Below are 15,721 nucleotides of genomic sequence, written 5' to 3'. Positions count from 1 at the left end.
AAAACCACACACACCGGAAAAGCCAGACTAACCTCAGTTTGCAACGTTTTAATATGATTGACAATATATTACATGTTGAAATAATACGGCAGGAAATTGAAAAAGAAGCACAGTTATGTTGGTGTCCACAGTGATCCGCTACACAAACGGCATTGAAATATTCCGCTTTGATGTCGTGGCTGGATAAAGTGCTTTCAACGAAATAAAGCTCTCCGGGCCGAGTATTGACTGTATGGGCGAAAGGGAGCTGATTGGCATCCAAGTCTGTCCAGAGGCTGAAACGAGAGCCAAGGCACAGTGGCTCAGACCATAGACTTTTTACTTTTTAACTTGACCTCACAAAAGCCCCTTTGACACTGCCCACCTAAACCACTTTTCCCAGGCGTGCTGTCCTGCGTGTAAGGTACCCAAACCAAGTCGATGGAGGACTAGACACTGTAGTGCTGCACATCCATTGAAAAAACTGAAAAACTGATCCTTTTATTGGTTTTATTTTATGAACTGTATTTTTTTTTATTGAACCACACAAACATGGTGTGATTGTCAAGAAATAAGCCAATGTCCATAAAGGAGAGCAAACAGGCGACAAGTAAATATTTTGAGCGGCTGTTGGCCTCCAATCAAGGAAAAACGGCTTTGCTGGGCAGTGTGAAAGGGTCGACTTCAATTCCCGCTATCTTGAATCGGGTCATTTACACAAAACCTCGAGCCGGCAAATCAGTCAGAAAAAGAGCCGTGATGCGCCAAAGCAGAAAAAGACAAAAACGGGATTCCACGATACGTGAAAGTAGGGGACAAAAGCGTCTACTCGTATGACCGGTTATTGCTGTCAAGGGGGGGGCTCACTTGTCTGTGGCAGTGAACGTTGCATTGCCGCCAGAGTGCACTAGGTGGCGACATACACACAAAAAAGAGCAAACTTGTCCCCTGTGTAAAATCCAGTTATTCCCACGTCTGTAAAAAAAAAAGAAAAGTCATGTTCTTTTGTTTTTTCTCCAACAGAGGGACGGAAATAAACAGTCTTTAAAATCATGGCTGACACACAGCCCACAATTTAGTTTTTTTTTTTTTGGTCATCCAGATTGTTGCTAATTTTCTTTAATATTAGGGCCACATTGAAAAGAGGAAAAACATTTTACTAAGAGTCTAAAGTTGCATTTCTATCATTAATGGAGGACTTGATTTCAAGAAAATGCACAATATAATGAGAATAAAGTTGGATTTTTTAAATGATTTTTTTAGAACAATGGGCAATGAGAACTGGTCAGATGGTTTAAAGAAAAAAAATACAACTAAGTCAGATTTTTCTTGTTTTCTTATTATGATAAGGTATTTTTCCCCCAAAAAATACTCTATAAATTAAATGATTTGTAACACAAATTATACGATTTTAAGAAAATTCCGACTCGTAAAAAAAAAAAAAATCTGGAATGTGATACTATTGAAAAAAAGTCTTTTTAATAAAAAATAATGTTTGTCTAAAATAAAATGTTCACTTTTGTCTTTAAAAAAAACTACCCAATATTATGTTTATGTTAAAGAAAATAAAAATAAAACAATTTTGACTTAAAGAGAATTAAAACAAAGTCAAATTCTTTGTGTGAAAAAAATCTTCTGCCTTTTCATAAAAAAAAAATTCTAAAATGAATGAATTTTTTCCTCAAAATGACTTTTTCTTCGTTACAGTTTTAATTTACCAACTATTTTCCCATTAAGATTTTGTAGTCGATTTCTTTTTTCAATGTGGCCGTATTATCGGTGTGCCCATAGCTTTGTAAAACAAAACAACAACAAAAAAAAGTGCTCTTTGTTTGTTGCACACGTTTTTGGGGCTCGGGCCAGACAGCAGCATGGTTTCACATTGCAGTTTTTGGGGAAGTCTCTCTATGGAAGAAAAGGCCTCGCTTGGGACGGCGTCCCTCAGGACCGGCTCTGATTGGTGTTGATCATGATGTTGGGCAAAGCGTTGCGTCTCTTGCGCCAGGTTCCCAAGTCCCGAGTGTACCTCTTCATCTGATAGAACCAATTCTGCGTCCGGGACTTGTCCGCCGCCCGAAAAACAAACGACTCCCGTCGGATGTCCAGAACCTCAAAGGTATCCTGGCACTCGGGGTCCATGGACACCACGCAGTTGGCCAGCCGGATTGGCTCGCGCATCACGGCGAACTTGCCGCTGCTCTTGTCTTTGATCAGAACCAGAACTCCGTCTTGGATGCTTTCTCCCGCTTCGCACGCCTGCTCCCCGCCAGGCTGCGTCCTCACCATGAGGAGACTCTGGACGTTTTGGAACTTGAGCGCCTTGCTTCCCTTCTTCACCCACTGCCCGTCGGCCGGCTGCGAGAGCTGCAAGGGGCCCTCCATGATGAAGCGGGTGTCCTCCCGGGTCCAACCCAGAGTCTTCATAGATGCCTCCCGCATTTCGGCGTCCACCGGCTCCCGGTTTTTGCGGCTGTCGCGGCGGAAAGAGCGCAGGGACCAGGAAGCCACGCCGTTGCCGTCCTGCTGCTTGGTTTTGGTGTTGATGTGCTCCAGGTGGGCCTCCACGCGACTCTTGGCCTCACGGAGCCGCCCAAATTCAGGGTGCTTCTCCGGGGTGACTTTGAGGAGGCGGCTGAGGAGCAGCGGGTATTTGGTGACGCGCTGAAGAGGCGCCATGAGGAACGAGCGCAGGTTCATGCGACGTAACGCCGTGTTGTCGTTCTGGGAGACGTCCAGGAAGATTCTGAAAGATACGAAAAGGCAGAGTGGGACTCCAGAGATGGCTATGAATAGAAAACGTCTGAATTAATGATGACGTCCTGCCTTTCGCGTCAAGAATTACACTGGCGGGAACCAGAAAACCTCCACAGTAAGCCCAAACCGAAAAAACGTTTGTCAATTTAAACCGAGAACATACCTGAGCAGTTCCTTCTCCTTCTCCAGCGCGTTGAGCATGTTGACGGAGGCTGACTGCTGGAGGCAGTACGTCTGGAAGGCCGGCAGCATGTTGACGAACTCGAGGAAGATCTCGCCGACGGACACAGTCAGCAGATCTTCGTCTCCCTAAAGCCAAACGCCAGCGAGTCAGTCAGTCGGAGATTCCGAGCAACAGCCCGTTAACCGAAACTGTAAACGCCTTGACTTCTAATGTCTGGTTGGAGTTTCACGGCAGGGTGAGGGAGTGCAGGATTGATAGACATTTCCTTCATGACGGAAATGAGATTCAGGTTCTAGCGAGGTTTTAGGGTTTCAGATTAAAATTTCAAAAAAATCAACCGGTTTCAAAGACAAGGTTAGACTTTCACATTTGTCTCCGTGAGATCAAGTCCCCTCACCTGGTCCAGAGCGTGTTCAATGGCGTCCTGCAGATGTTCCGTGAACCTCTCGTTAACGTCCCCCAATTCCTGGACGTTGGCGAAGACCACAGCCAGCTGCTCGGCACTCAGTAGGCCGGCGCCGCGCATGGGTCCGTAGAACTCCTCCTTGATGATCCTCAGGTCCTCGCCGTAGCTGCTCTCCGTGTTCAGGAACTCCAACACGGCTTCCTTGCGCTCGGCCCGCAGTTTGGCACAACGCTCGCACGCGCTCCGGCCCTCCGAAGTTTCGTCCCGCCGGCCGCAATCGGTGCAAAACGAGGGTCTCTTCCAGGCCCGGGAGAGGCCCGGTCCGATGCCGCTGTCGGCGCGCTCCACTTCGGCGCCGCGCCGGCGCCGCCGGGGCTCGGCGCTGTTGTCGTCCTCCTCGCTGAGGCCGACCACACCGCTGTCGGCGCTCAGGCTGCTGATGGTGCTCCAGCGGTGATGCCGGCCGCGGCCCGCCCGGCGATGCGAGCCCGGGTGGTCGTCCGAAGCCACCGGGCGGTCCTCGCCGGGTGGCTCCGAGTGACCGCGAAGCGCTGCTGGAGCTGAGAACGGAGCAAAGGGTCACTCAAGAACTGTGTGATATTTGTTTCACGTTTAGAATCGTTAACCGTAATCCGACGGTCTGCTGCCATCTTGTCAAACATGTTTTTTTTTTACTCATTTTTTGGCCGCTATTTCTCTGTGTTGTAAAATTAAACAAATATTTAAGGCCAAAGCATTGTGAACTCGTCTTTCAAACCATTATACATATTCGTTTATTTATTGAGCCGATTTTTCTCTTCTAAAGAATAGAGACTTCTGGTAACTCATTTACTGCCATTGACGGCTAACGACGTCCAAGATCCTTTTTTTTTCTTTTTCACTCGGCTGGTCGTCAATGAGGTAAAAGAAAAGGAGTTACTCTTTCTTTAAGTTGGTTCTGTACTTATATTCCGTGGCTTTTGAAAAATCAGTCAAAATGTTTGAATGGCTGGCAGGCAATGAGTCAGATAATAAAATCGGCTTGACGATCTGGAATCGGGAATGGGGAGGGTGTCGATTTTACGGCCCCGTAAATCTACGCCGCGTCTCCTTTGTCCTCACCGCTCTCTCTCTCCCTCCGATGATGTCGTCCATGCGGCGCTTTCTCCATCTTGGCCTTCATCTCCGCATCGGCCGGCATGGGGTCACTGCGGTGCGGTCGCAGGCGACACTCGCCAGCTGTCTGCGACCGCTCGTGTGCACGCTCCGATACAGCCGCCTGCGATCGCTCGTACGTGGCGTCTGAGCTGGAACGCCGGCAGACACCCAGCGGCTGAGGGAAGGGAAACAATGCTTGGTAATGTTGTCACGGCAACACAGCAGCGATGGGATGTCACCGGCATGATTACATAACCTTTCCAGAATTCACACAAATTATCGATACGTAAGCCTCAAATATCGATATGTGGATGTTCTCTTTTGGGTCGATAGGCCACATTTAGCAATATGCTCTTTTAAAATATAGTATCAAAATGGGTCAATACTGAAATTGTGACGTATCGTAATATACCAGCCTCAAATATCAATTTCACGATTTTCTGTATCTTTTATGGTTCAAGTCTCAGATATTGATATTGCGATGTATTGCATTCTTTTACAATATGGGATCAATACTCTAGCATCAAATATCAATACATGGCATTGTTTTATGAACCGCATCAATAAATAGATCTTTAATATCAATATCGGCAAAAATTGTGTTATCAATACACAAGCCCCAAATATTCTATTCCAGAACCGTATCATACATCAAATATCAATATCCTGATCTATCACACATTAAGATTTATCATTATTGTGTTATTACATACCATATGTTTATTATCATTGTTGTAATAGAGTATCATACGTAGTTGTCAAATATGGATATCGTGATGTATCCTAATGGGTTCGCTTGATTCAGCAGCAATGCCCAAATGTTAAATATCATGATACCAAGCGAGTGTGAGAGACACGTTAATCATGAACATGATTACGTAATCGCAGCAAATTTCCCAGAGACGGATTTTTGCGGTCATGCCTTGAAATGTGATCTCGTATCTGCATGATAATTCGAAGCATGCCAGGCTGAGAATTCCTCAACATGCTGCATCATTCTCAGAGTTCTCTCTCTGTCTCTGTGGCTCTTTTTTTTTTTTTTTTAAACATGCTTTCTGGGTTCGTCAGGCACGGGCGGGGGTAACAAATCACATTTTACGCTCGGTGTCGGGAAGGGCTGGACGAGGAGCTCTTGTGGCACTTAAAGAGACAGGCGCAAATAATCGCGAGCAGGCACAACTAGTACGATATCGACTGCGCTTATTTGATTTGGGAAACAATATAAGTTATTTTTACTAATAATTTTTATTAAACATTTTTAATACTATTTGAAATCAAATCAAATATTTCATTTTATTTAGTGGGGGCGAACAGGTACAACATCTAATGCTACATTGACTTAACATCCTTATTTTCAGCGGTATATTACCGTAGCGATTTTTTCAGAAATATCAGCTAGCTAACAACTAGTATGAAAAAGTGTCGGCTACGATGGTACGTTGACCTAGCATTCGTATATTTTACAGTGGCAATGTGACAAATACTGGTGGCTTACAGTTGTCGTTATACTGATTTATCATCAGTACATTGATCTTAGTTCATGTCTGCTAAAAGCGCTACGTTGGCGTAGCGTCTGTATATTCTGCAGTAGCGATGTAGTAAACGGCTAAAGAGCAAAATTAAATGCACTGACTTTTTGTCATAAAAATCTATTAACTAGCGGTGGCTAACAGAGCTAGATTGACTGTGTCACCTCAAGTGACATGGGCAACATTCCCGCGACGCCCCCCCCGCACGGCTGTTACATAATGCTACTTTAATTTCCTGACCCCCCCCTCACCTTTTTTTTTTCTTTTTCTTCCGTCTTATTAATCCGATCGGAATGCTAAACATTCTAGACGGGAAAACGGTGCGAGTGACTATGCGTGTTTAACCTCAGGGATGCTGCAGGATGGATGGATGGAAAGACGGATGGATGGATGGGTTGCCAGGGATGGAGATCATTCCTCTTTCCCTAACACTCCTTGTATGCATCCTCAGACATTTCCTTCCAGGCACGCACACGCATCTATCTCTGCATGGGTGCGTGTGTCTGTCGCAGTGTCCTCGCCATCCTTGAACACCGACACGTTGCGAACCAAACCGCTGCTGAAAAGCACCCCCCCCCCCCCACAAACACACAAACAGAGAAAAAAATAAAATCCCCCTTACACATTCTCCCGCTTCGTCGCCTTCGCCGCCGTCTTCTTCTTCTTCTGCAGGCGACTGGTGGCCAGCCTCGGCTCCTGCCGCGGTTGCCATGGCGACGGCGGCAGGGGGTAGGTGGGGGGTGTCGGGGGCGTCTCTGTCCCGCTCAGCTGACAGCCTGACGGGGGCCTCGGAGGAGATGTCTGCACTGCAGCTGGTGGGGGGGGGGGCATGGCGGGATGATGGGGGGGGTGCCAATATCATTATGTGTCATGAAAACGCCAAATATTGATTGGGGAAATATATAAGTAACAAATGTTGATGGATTGGATCTTTTTTTTTTTTTAATCGTAAACTGACAAGCATCATTTTTAAAAAAAAAATTTTTAAATCTTGATGTATCCCGTCGATATACAGGCATAGTTAGCAATATCGTGATATATGGCATCAAAGAGTTCGTGGCATCGGCACACAAACGTTGAACGTTAACATGATGTATCAAAACATAAGTGTCCAATATCATTTTTGCGATGCATTGCTTTATGATACAGTATTGATATATAAATGCCAAAAATTGTTTCATTTTTTTCGAAACCATAATGATCAAAGTGTCATAACACTATAATAGCTCATCAATACACAAAGAATTTACGACATATTATTATATGGTACAGTTCAGTAGACAATATTGAGATATTGATATATGAAGCTGACTTACCTCTTCTTGATGAGGTCCAAGGCTGAGCCAATGAGGCCATCCTTCATTTTGTAGATTTTGGCCCCGTAGCTGGACAAGTCCGTTCCCTCCAACAGAAGCGCAGGGCAGCAACTGGATGGCCGCCCTTTTTGGTGCCTGCCGGGTGGAAACGGAACTGATCCAACCGGTTCCAGACTGGACCGCCTTCGCCGACCGTTATCACTGGCTTCTCCCTGACTTGAAGCTTGCACTGGGGTTCTTGGAGAGGGACCTGTGCAGATCGGCGAACCCGTTCCGGTCTCGCATGTGTGAGCACCAGAGTCCTCAGAACCTGCTGCGGAGTCTTGGTTCCGTTCCCTCATCCTCATCCTCTTGAACTCCTCAAAGGTGGGGATGTACAGGCGGCCCGTGGAAATGTTTTGCCGGTGTCCGTTGTCCCCGCCAAAAATGGGGACCACCGTCTGGGACACCGGAAGTGCTTTTGGACTACGTGGGGCCCCGTGGAGAGCCAGGTTGGGGCTGCTGTTCTGCCGGCGCAGTTCAAGTCTTCTCAGGACTTCCTGTTTAATCTCCTTGGGGCAGGTGAGACGCATGCTGCCCAACGACCGGCACCCTGGGTTCACTTCCACAGGGGCGGAGTCTGTAGTGCGCAGGGGTTGGTTCTTCAGAGGCTCCGCTGCTGACCGTGCACTCTGAAGGCGAAGCTTTTCCCTCAGACCTTTCCTGGCGTCCCATTCCTCCACCCCACTGGGGAAAAGCAAGTGCGGGAAAATGGGCACATCCTTTCTACGGGGACTATGTTGGGGGTAGTATTCCAGGCTCTCCGAGTTGGACCCATCTGGGGGCCCGTCGTACCAGTGACTGGTGGCCGTATAGCGCACGATAAACTCGCTGGATGAACACAGACCTGAATCCAGAACTGGGTTCCAATTCAAGTTTTCCATACTCCGGTACGGCCTGCCCCCTGTTGGTGCATCTAGAGAACGCGCCGGCGGCACAGTCTCTGCGGCCCCCTTTTGACCAGGGTAATGTCTCAAATTAGCGAGTAAGGTGCTGCTGTTACACCGGGACGCTAGCGGGAACCACTGATGTCCAGGGTAGATGGCGGCAGCTCTGTGTCGGGGGAAGGCGGGAAGGGGGGCGGTGGACGTGGCAAGGTGGGAGACGCAGGGTTCCATCGCCAGGTTGTGGTAACCGGGTGGCGGGCTGCTAGAGGGAGGCCTCAGGTCTGGCATGGCCTTGGCCAAGGTGCCTCACATTTCCAGTCGGCAGGCCTGGAAAGCAAAGGGATCCGTTTGTTAATTAACAGCTGGTGTCTTGTTTCTTCCTAGGATGGGACGAGAACTTACCCCATTTTGGTATTTTTTCATCTGGACTCCAGGCTTCCACTTGCGCTGCCGCCCTTCTCCTCTTGCAGCTTTGAGGCTCGCATCCCACAGCGCACCTCTTCTGAATGCCTAAGGAGACAACGCCCCGTAACTTGGTAGAGCTGATACGGTACACTTGTATTCTGATACCGCTGAACCAAACCCAAACACTAAAGGCACAAGCCAACCCAGAAACGTTCCGGCTTCCAAGGTAGAACATGAAGCAGGATGGGGACTGTGTTAAGGGAATAAGCGTGAAAACCCTGGACAGTGATGTGCGGTTTAACACTTCACTCTACCACTCTGTATGCAGTGTCTCTGCGTGAAACAGACTGGCGTCTAATTAGGAGCAAGTTTATTTGAATTTTCCCGCAGGGGACATGCAGACAATGAAAGGCTCGTAAAAACAATGTAAATTCCTCCCGTAACTGTGCAGTACACACATGAATGTAAAGTAGAGCAGCCCCCCCCCGCACCCGACATTACCCCCCCCCCTCCCCCCAATGGGATATGAGGATGTAGAACAGCGTGTCTGTCAAGTGACAGTCATTTTTAGACGTGACTCCCATGCAGCTGCTGCCATGTCCCTGCAGTGTTGAATGATTGACACCGTAAAAAAAAAATAAAAAAATTATTATTCTCTTCAGCTGCAAAAGGAGAGGGGTGGGGTATGTTGAAAATAATATTGAACATTGTTAGCGGTATGTTTTTCTGACATCAAAATTGCGACATTAAGTATATTGACTCTTGGTGTTTCTTTGAGGGAGGTGCTTTCGGATGACTTCAAACTATATAAAGTCATATTTCAAATTCAAGCTTCTGTTAAGTGTTTTCTAAGTCTGCACTTGTTCTGTCATTATATACAAAATCATGATATAATTTTTTTTTTTTTTTTTGAGGGAGGTGTTTATTTATGACTGAATCATATCAAGTCATACCTCAAATTAAAGCGACGAATGCTAACTTGAGCTACAAACGTTTCTTTTTTTTTTTTAAATATACGTTTAATAGTATATCACTCTGAATTTATAATAGTCTTGCATTACACTGAGTTGTTTCCAATATTCGCTAATAAGTGGACTTGATGCACGGCGCTAATGACAAAGCGAGACCAATCATTACTAAATGATCACAGAGCAAAATGAGCCTGATTGGAACCGGAATGTCAATGAGTGAGTGTGTGTGTGTGTGTGTGTGTGCGCGCGGTCATTGATTTCTGTATCCATTCATGCTTTGAGGGTACTTCCTGGAACACATGAAACAAAACGATCAGCTTACTGCTTGTTATCATCACTGCCTAAGCTCATTGTGGTGACATCAGCATCTCCCGTCATTGACAGTCCGCTCACGTGCGCACACGCACACACACACACACAAACATATATCGGGCGATAGGTGGGAGACCGCTTCTAGTCCACAAAGCATGTTATTAATAGTAATAAGCCCACCAGATGGTTGATGGATTGATTGATTGATTGGTGGCGCAGATGATGACCGAATGAAGAACAAAGTGCTTTTGGATCGATATCCCTTGGCCTTGTTGAGCGTGGATTTCTTTTTTTTTTTCCCCATTTCTTTTAGTCCAGTTTTGTTCACATAAATGAACAAAAAACCCAATTCTACCCTCAAGCCAAACCCAAACCCTAATGAGGCGTCCTAGTGAACCTTTCTCGGATCCAATAGGACAAATACAGAATTAATCCGAGTCATCGTTAATGGGTGGAGTTTACCTCAAAGAAAATACTAAAACGAAACCCTGCTTCACCTCCAACCATCCACACCATCCTCTAAACAATAACCACAAACCTTTCCGAGCTTCACCCGACTTTTTACCCATACGTTCCAACTCACTGACACCCGTCACACTTCCCAGCATGCACGACGGCATCGATTATGGAAGCGGCACCTTTTGTCAGCCGCTAGAGAGAACAAGACCCGAAGGGCTCAAGAAGCCCTTGAATGACGAGAGGCGCACGTGGAATACCTTTCTCACGCTCTTCTTTATCTTCTCTTTCAAACAACCAGCTGCCTTCAAAGTGCTTTTCCTGACAATTCAACAAAAGCCGGGAGACCTTTTTATTTATTTTTCTGTGTGTGTGCGTGTGTGTGTGTGTGTGTGTACTCACGTTGTGTGTTTGCAGCTCGTCTACTCGCCGGAGTCCACGTGTGAATGAATCAATGTGTGTGTGTGAGATCCCTCGATGGCTTTTGTTACGACGAGCGGGAGAGGCCCCGACTGAGCATGCTCCGGTGTGACGACCCTGGTGGTTGCCACGGAAACGGGCAAGCCGCTCGCTCAACTTGATGCATTTTTTTTGTTACGGTTGTGCCATCATATGAACATATTTTGATGAGGTCATTTTAGATCTAGAAAGAACACGTAAGGGGCTTTAATTTGAGATATGACTTGGTGTGGTTTAAATCGTGTTCATACGTAAACACCGCCCTCAAATAAACACTTGAATTTCTCGCCATGAAATGGATAGTGAGTTTTTATTAGGACGGAATCAACAGGATTCTTGCGCAGCTCCTCCCTGAAAGTGCAAAGAAGACAGGAGGAATAATCCCCTCATGTTTTGAACATTATTTGAGGATTACAACCAACATTGCGACCTGTTGACTCCCATCGCACGATATCTGCTGAAAATTACTCGGGTTCGCCGTGCCTTTGATCTCCCAGGACACTAAAATGCCACAATCCCGTCAGTACGTTTCTTTTGGGGTTTTTCCCTCCCACCAAACATGGCCGCCGCGAGCCCCCCCCCCTCACACCACGGCCGCAGCAAGCCAAGGACCCACATGATGAATAATTTAACCCCTCATGAATTATCAAGACGTGACGATCGGTCTCATCTTAATCTGGGCGGTGTCGAGTGAAGGCGACCTCTCTCAGGACGTGGGACACACCAAGACCTGCTCCTATTGGCCCACAATGATCATGTGACAACTTGTCTTGTTTTCATCATGGCCGGGACGAGTAAAAGTAACGCTCAAGATCGCTTTTCTACGCGGTTGCCGGCCACTTCATTAGGCACACGTGTGGCCGAAAGACAGCATGCTCAATTTTTTTTTTCTAATTTCTAATTACATTTTTTTTTTTTTTTTTTACAATTTACATACATATAATGTATTTCTTAAATCGCTGTCTCAAATTGTAAATGTATTTTGTTTGAAAGAAATATTGACTTGCTTTTTTGATTCAGTAAAAAAATCTTTATGTATTTATTAATTAAATTATATATCCTCCTACTTTCTGGACTTTGCAAAGTTAAATAATTATTTTTTTAAATATATTTTATTCTCTTATGTCAGACGTGGGCAAACTACGGCCCGGGGGCCACATGCGGCCCGTTTAACGTTTTAATCCGGCCCGCCGAACTTGAAAAAAATTAAATGAATAAACCTTGTTCATGTTTTATTTTCTAAATATTGTGATTTTTCAAAGACGCATATATTGTTGTAATGCTTTTGTTCACTTTCATTTAAATTAAATGTATTTTTTTTCTCCGATGAGGTGAGATGACCAAAACACTCCTTCCATCTACTCCTGGTCCGGCCCCTCTGTCAAATTTTAGAACCCATTGTGGCCCGCCAATCAAAAAGTTTGCCCATCCATGTCTTATGTGTTGCTTTTTATTCTTTTTTTTTTTTTACAAAATTATTTTCATTTTTTGTATTTTATAAAATGATGTAATCTTTTTTTCTCCCTTCAAAACTACTATGACTTTTTCTTCCTTGACTTCTTTCTTTTCCTTCCCTCTCTGCCTCCCAGGAAATCACTTGTCAAATCTGACATGTACCTCCAATCCCACTTGGCAAACAAATTGTCCAACAAGCGACAATTTAATTTCGAAGACAAGCTGAAGGGTGTCTGGGCCTGACCAGGTGGTGCACCGCAGCAGCTGACTTGGCAACGTGTGTGTAAATGGGTCACACATATCGGCGTACCCAGGCTAGTTTTCCTCATTCATTATTTAATTTTCCATCTGTAGCGGATAGGGAACTCCGCGCAAGCAGCATGCGGTTACGTAAGCCAACACACGCGAGCACATATTCAGCTCCGTGAAGGCAAGCTGCGATGACTTTGGTGTGGTACGATCCTACCGTGCAGCAGCCAGGCCCTCTCTCCTGCCACAAGTCTTCCAAATATGTTGCTACATTTGGCCATAAAAGTCATTTTCAAGAATTACAACCAAATCTCATAAACTGTCTCATGAAAGTCAGCTCGCTGGATGCAAAACGTAACAAATCTAGCGTCGATGTGACCGGAGTTATATAACTTTGAGCAACTAATATTTGTACACAAGTCGTAGCAACTCGTGCAGACAATGCACTCATATTTTTTTGCGATGCTGTATGTTGACATTCAATCTAACCGCTGGAATGACAAGGTTGTTCGGCTATCGGCTCAATTTTTTGTCTCCTTGGCATTCCCGTTCCGCCACAATCTGCGACCTCCACGTGCGTCGCGAGGGCAGCGTTCCTCCCGCCGAGGCCGATTTACATGTAATTTACAGAGCTGTGACTCAACTACCAAAGAAATGTGTGGAGGTGAATTGTCTTGTAATCGGTAACAACAATTTTGTTTTGGAGAAAAAAATATGAGGAAAACAAAATTAGTATTTTAATTTGACATAAAAAAAAAAGAATTATTATAATTATTATCATTTTTAATACTAGTCATTAATTTGGCTGTTTAATAAATAAATAAATGTATAAATAATTTAATAATTAAATATTTAATTTTAAATCTTACATATAATAAAAAATTTTAATTATTAAATATTGTCATTCAAATAAGGATTACAAAACCTATTATTTTACACAATTGGTTAGTTATTAATCAATTAAACCATTTATAAAATGAGAATCAACTATTTTATCCCTAAAATAATCTGCATTCACATTTTGAATGAACGAACATTGACTACTCCACTCAAGCAATGCTCATAATTTGTTTCAATTATGTTTCCAAAAGTCTTTTTTTTTTTAACATTTATTTGACTATCCTTTTTTGTAATCACATATTGATAAGGCCCATTGATGTTGCTCAGTCAATGAAGCGAGCAAAACAGCTGATGTCATCCACCGAGCCAATTGCAATGCATGCTAATTGTATCGCGCATGCAAAATGTGAGTCAACACAGCGTGTGGCTCCCTGGCGAGGTGTCGCGTCCCGGCGGGGTCCGTCACGTTATCCGCTGTCTGACAACAACCCAGCACCACCTCGGCTCATTAAATGCAGGCGTCTCATTGATCCCGTGTGGGAAGCCGACACGGCTTGAAAAGGAAATTGTTGCCAGTCGAACTATTAGTCTGTGTTTTCAGTAGATGTAAAAATACAAATATAATATTTAGCTGTTAAAACTTTACTTTCCATAGAATCTTTTTTTGGTCCCATAACAGTTACAACATTAAAGATATGAATTACTGGCAGAACATTTGACTGTTTTACAATACTTTGTGCTTTAATTTAACTTGACGACGGAGAAAAATCTGCCCAAATCGGCTTTTTTTCCAGCTGTGCACAAAAATGTAATATTGACCTCAAAAAGTTACAAATCGCTTTACTTGGCTGTACTTTATTTGAGGTGTAGTTCCAGTGTTGTCCACTAGATGGTGGCACACTATTGATTAACACTAAATTTGAAAGAAGAGTGAAAACAGAGGAAGACCTCAAATATAACTGTTGTAAATGCTATAAACATAATTAATGTACATTTAAATAGTATATTTCTAGATTGCTGATTCACAAACTCAAAATAGTGACTGGATTTCCCGCTGGATAACATGAATCTCTCTAGTTATTTTTTTTTCCATGAACACATGTAAGGAAAAAACGAGAATGAAAATTGAGTGATTCCTATTCAAGTGTTGTGAAATGTCACTCACTGCTGCACTTATGCGCAATTCACAGCATTAAGCACTTTATAGTGACAATGAGTTTCCTGTGAGATGCTTGTCAACAGTGATAATCACAAAGCCGTAACTAGTTGGATTACTTCAATGAGAAAAGTAACGCCTCAGAGAAATCATTAGTGCAACAAATGGCTGTCTTAATGTCACATTGTTATTTTCTAATGTGTTAGCAGCATCACTGGCTATGACAGACATTTGTGACAGGGAAAAGGTTCTTCTCGGCCACAAAAGCATGTTGCCAGAAAATTCCATTCCGTATTTTGCCATTTAAACACTTTCCCAATGGGGATCTGATGTCAATTCAAATCAATTGGCATCACATTGATGTTGAATTGACATCAGATGCCCACTGGGTCTGATTTCTGCTCACATAAACGCAACAATTGACCAAAGAAAGTTGCAATAAGGCGCCAAGTTTCTTTTTCGAGGAGGAACAAAAACGCACATTGAAGTATATTTGTCCAGTAAGGTGGTTGTCATTTCACACGAAATATCTTGCTATAAAGACATTTTCTATTAAAAAGCGACATTTAAGCACATTGTTTTCCCCCAGGAAAAAAAGGCTATGTAAGGCCATTTAAACGTGCTATTGTTCCTTTTTTGTAAGAAAATGCCAGAGATGCTCAACGTTACGCGTACTCACTGTGGATTAGTTGGGCTCGGTCACCTCCATCGCGTGAGGCGGATGGCAGGTTCCCTTCGCGTCCGGTGTCGGGGGTAGGCTCACTGGGCACGTTGAACGAGATAGTCACACCTGCCAGCAAGACTAGATTCGGATTTTTGAGATAAAAGATTTATATAAAAAAAAAAGATGAAGAAGAAAATTACGTTCAGCGAAGGATCTCTTTCCACGCAACCTCTTTCTTTGCGGCTTTCTCCTTGGGAACTGTGCTGCGTTCAAGTACGCCTCGTAAAAATGAGAACGTCACATCACACAAATTGTAATATCGATTGGCCAGGAGTTCAGCAAATATCCGAATGAATTTCACTTCACATCCGTTATGTTCATATTTGTGAAAATGCGTACGCTAGTTCCATTCAAGTTGTGAAATCATCTTTGACATTTAAAAAATGTGTACTATCATAACTGTTTCATATTTATAGAAACATGTAGATTAGGCTCACTGACAACTCATTTAACGTAGATTTTT

General features: G+C 44.2%; 1 protein-coding gene across 1 annotated transcript; it reads right to left on the bottom strand.

Moving 5' to 3' along the window:
- Positions 1–33: 33 nt before the first annotated feature.
- Positions 34–15,443, bottom strand: arhgef49 (Rho guanine nucleotide exchange factor 49). The gene is made up of 8 exons (XM_088314578.1): positions 15,214–15,443; positions 8,634–8,741; positions 7,306–8,558; positions 6,612–6,801; positions 4,425–4,635; positions 3,315–3,883; positions 2,897–3,042; positions 34–2,722 (listed from the first exon to the last, which is right to left on the bottom strand). The coding sequence occupies exons 3-8, from the start codon at positions 8,517–8,519 to the stop codon at positions 1,921–1,923; spliced, it is 3,132 nt and encodes a 1,043-aa protein (XP_088170704.1). The 5' UTR covers positions 8,520–8,558; positions 8,634–8,741; positions 15,214–15,443; the 3' UTR covers positions 34–1,920.
- Positions 15,444–15,721: the final 278 nt, after the last annotated feature.

This window comes from Idiotropiscis lumnitzeri, chromosome 14 (genome assembly GCF_059441095.1).
Source record: "Idiotropiscis lumnitzeri isolate Australia: NSW breed Sydney's pygmy pipehorse chromosome 14, RoL_Ilum_1.0, whole genome shotgun sequence".
NCBI classification, from domain to species: domain Eukaryota; kingdom Metazoa; phylum Chordata; class Actinopteri; order Syngnathiformes; family Syngnathidae; genus Idiotropiscis; species Idiotropiscis lumnitzeri.
The sequence above is the reverse complement of the archived record's forward strand: the minus strand, read 5'-3'. Positions and strand labels throughout refer to the sequence as shown.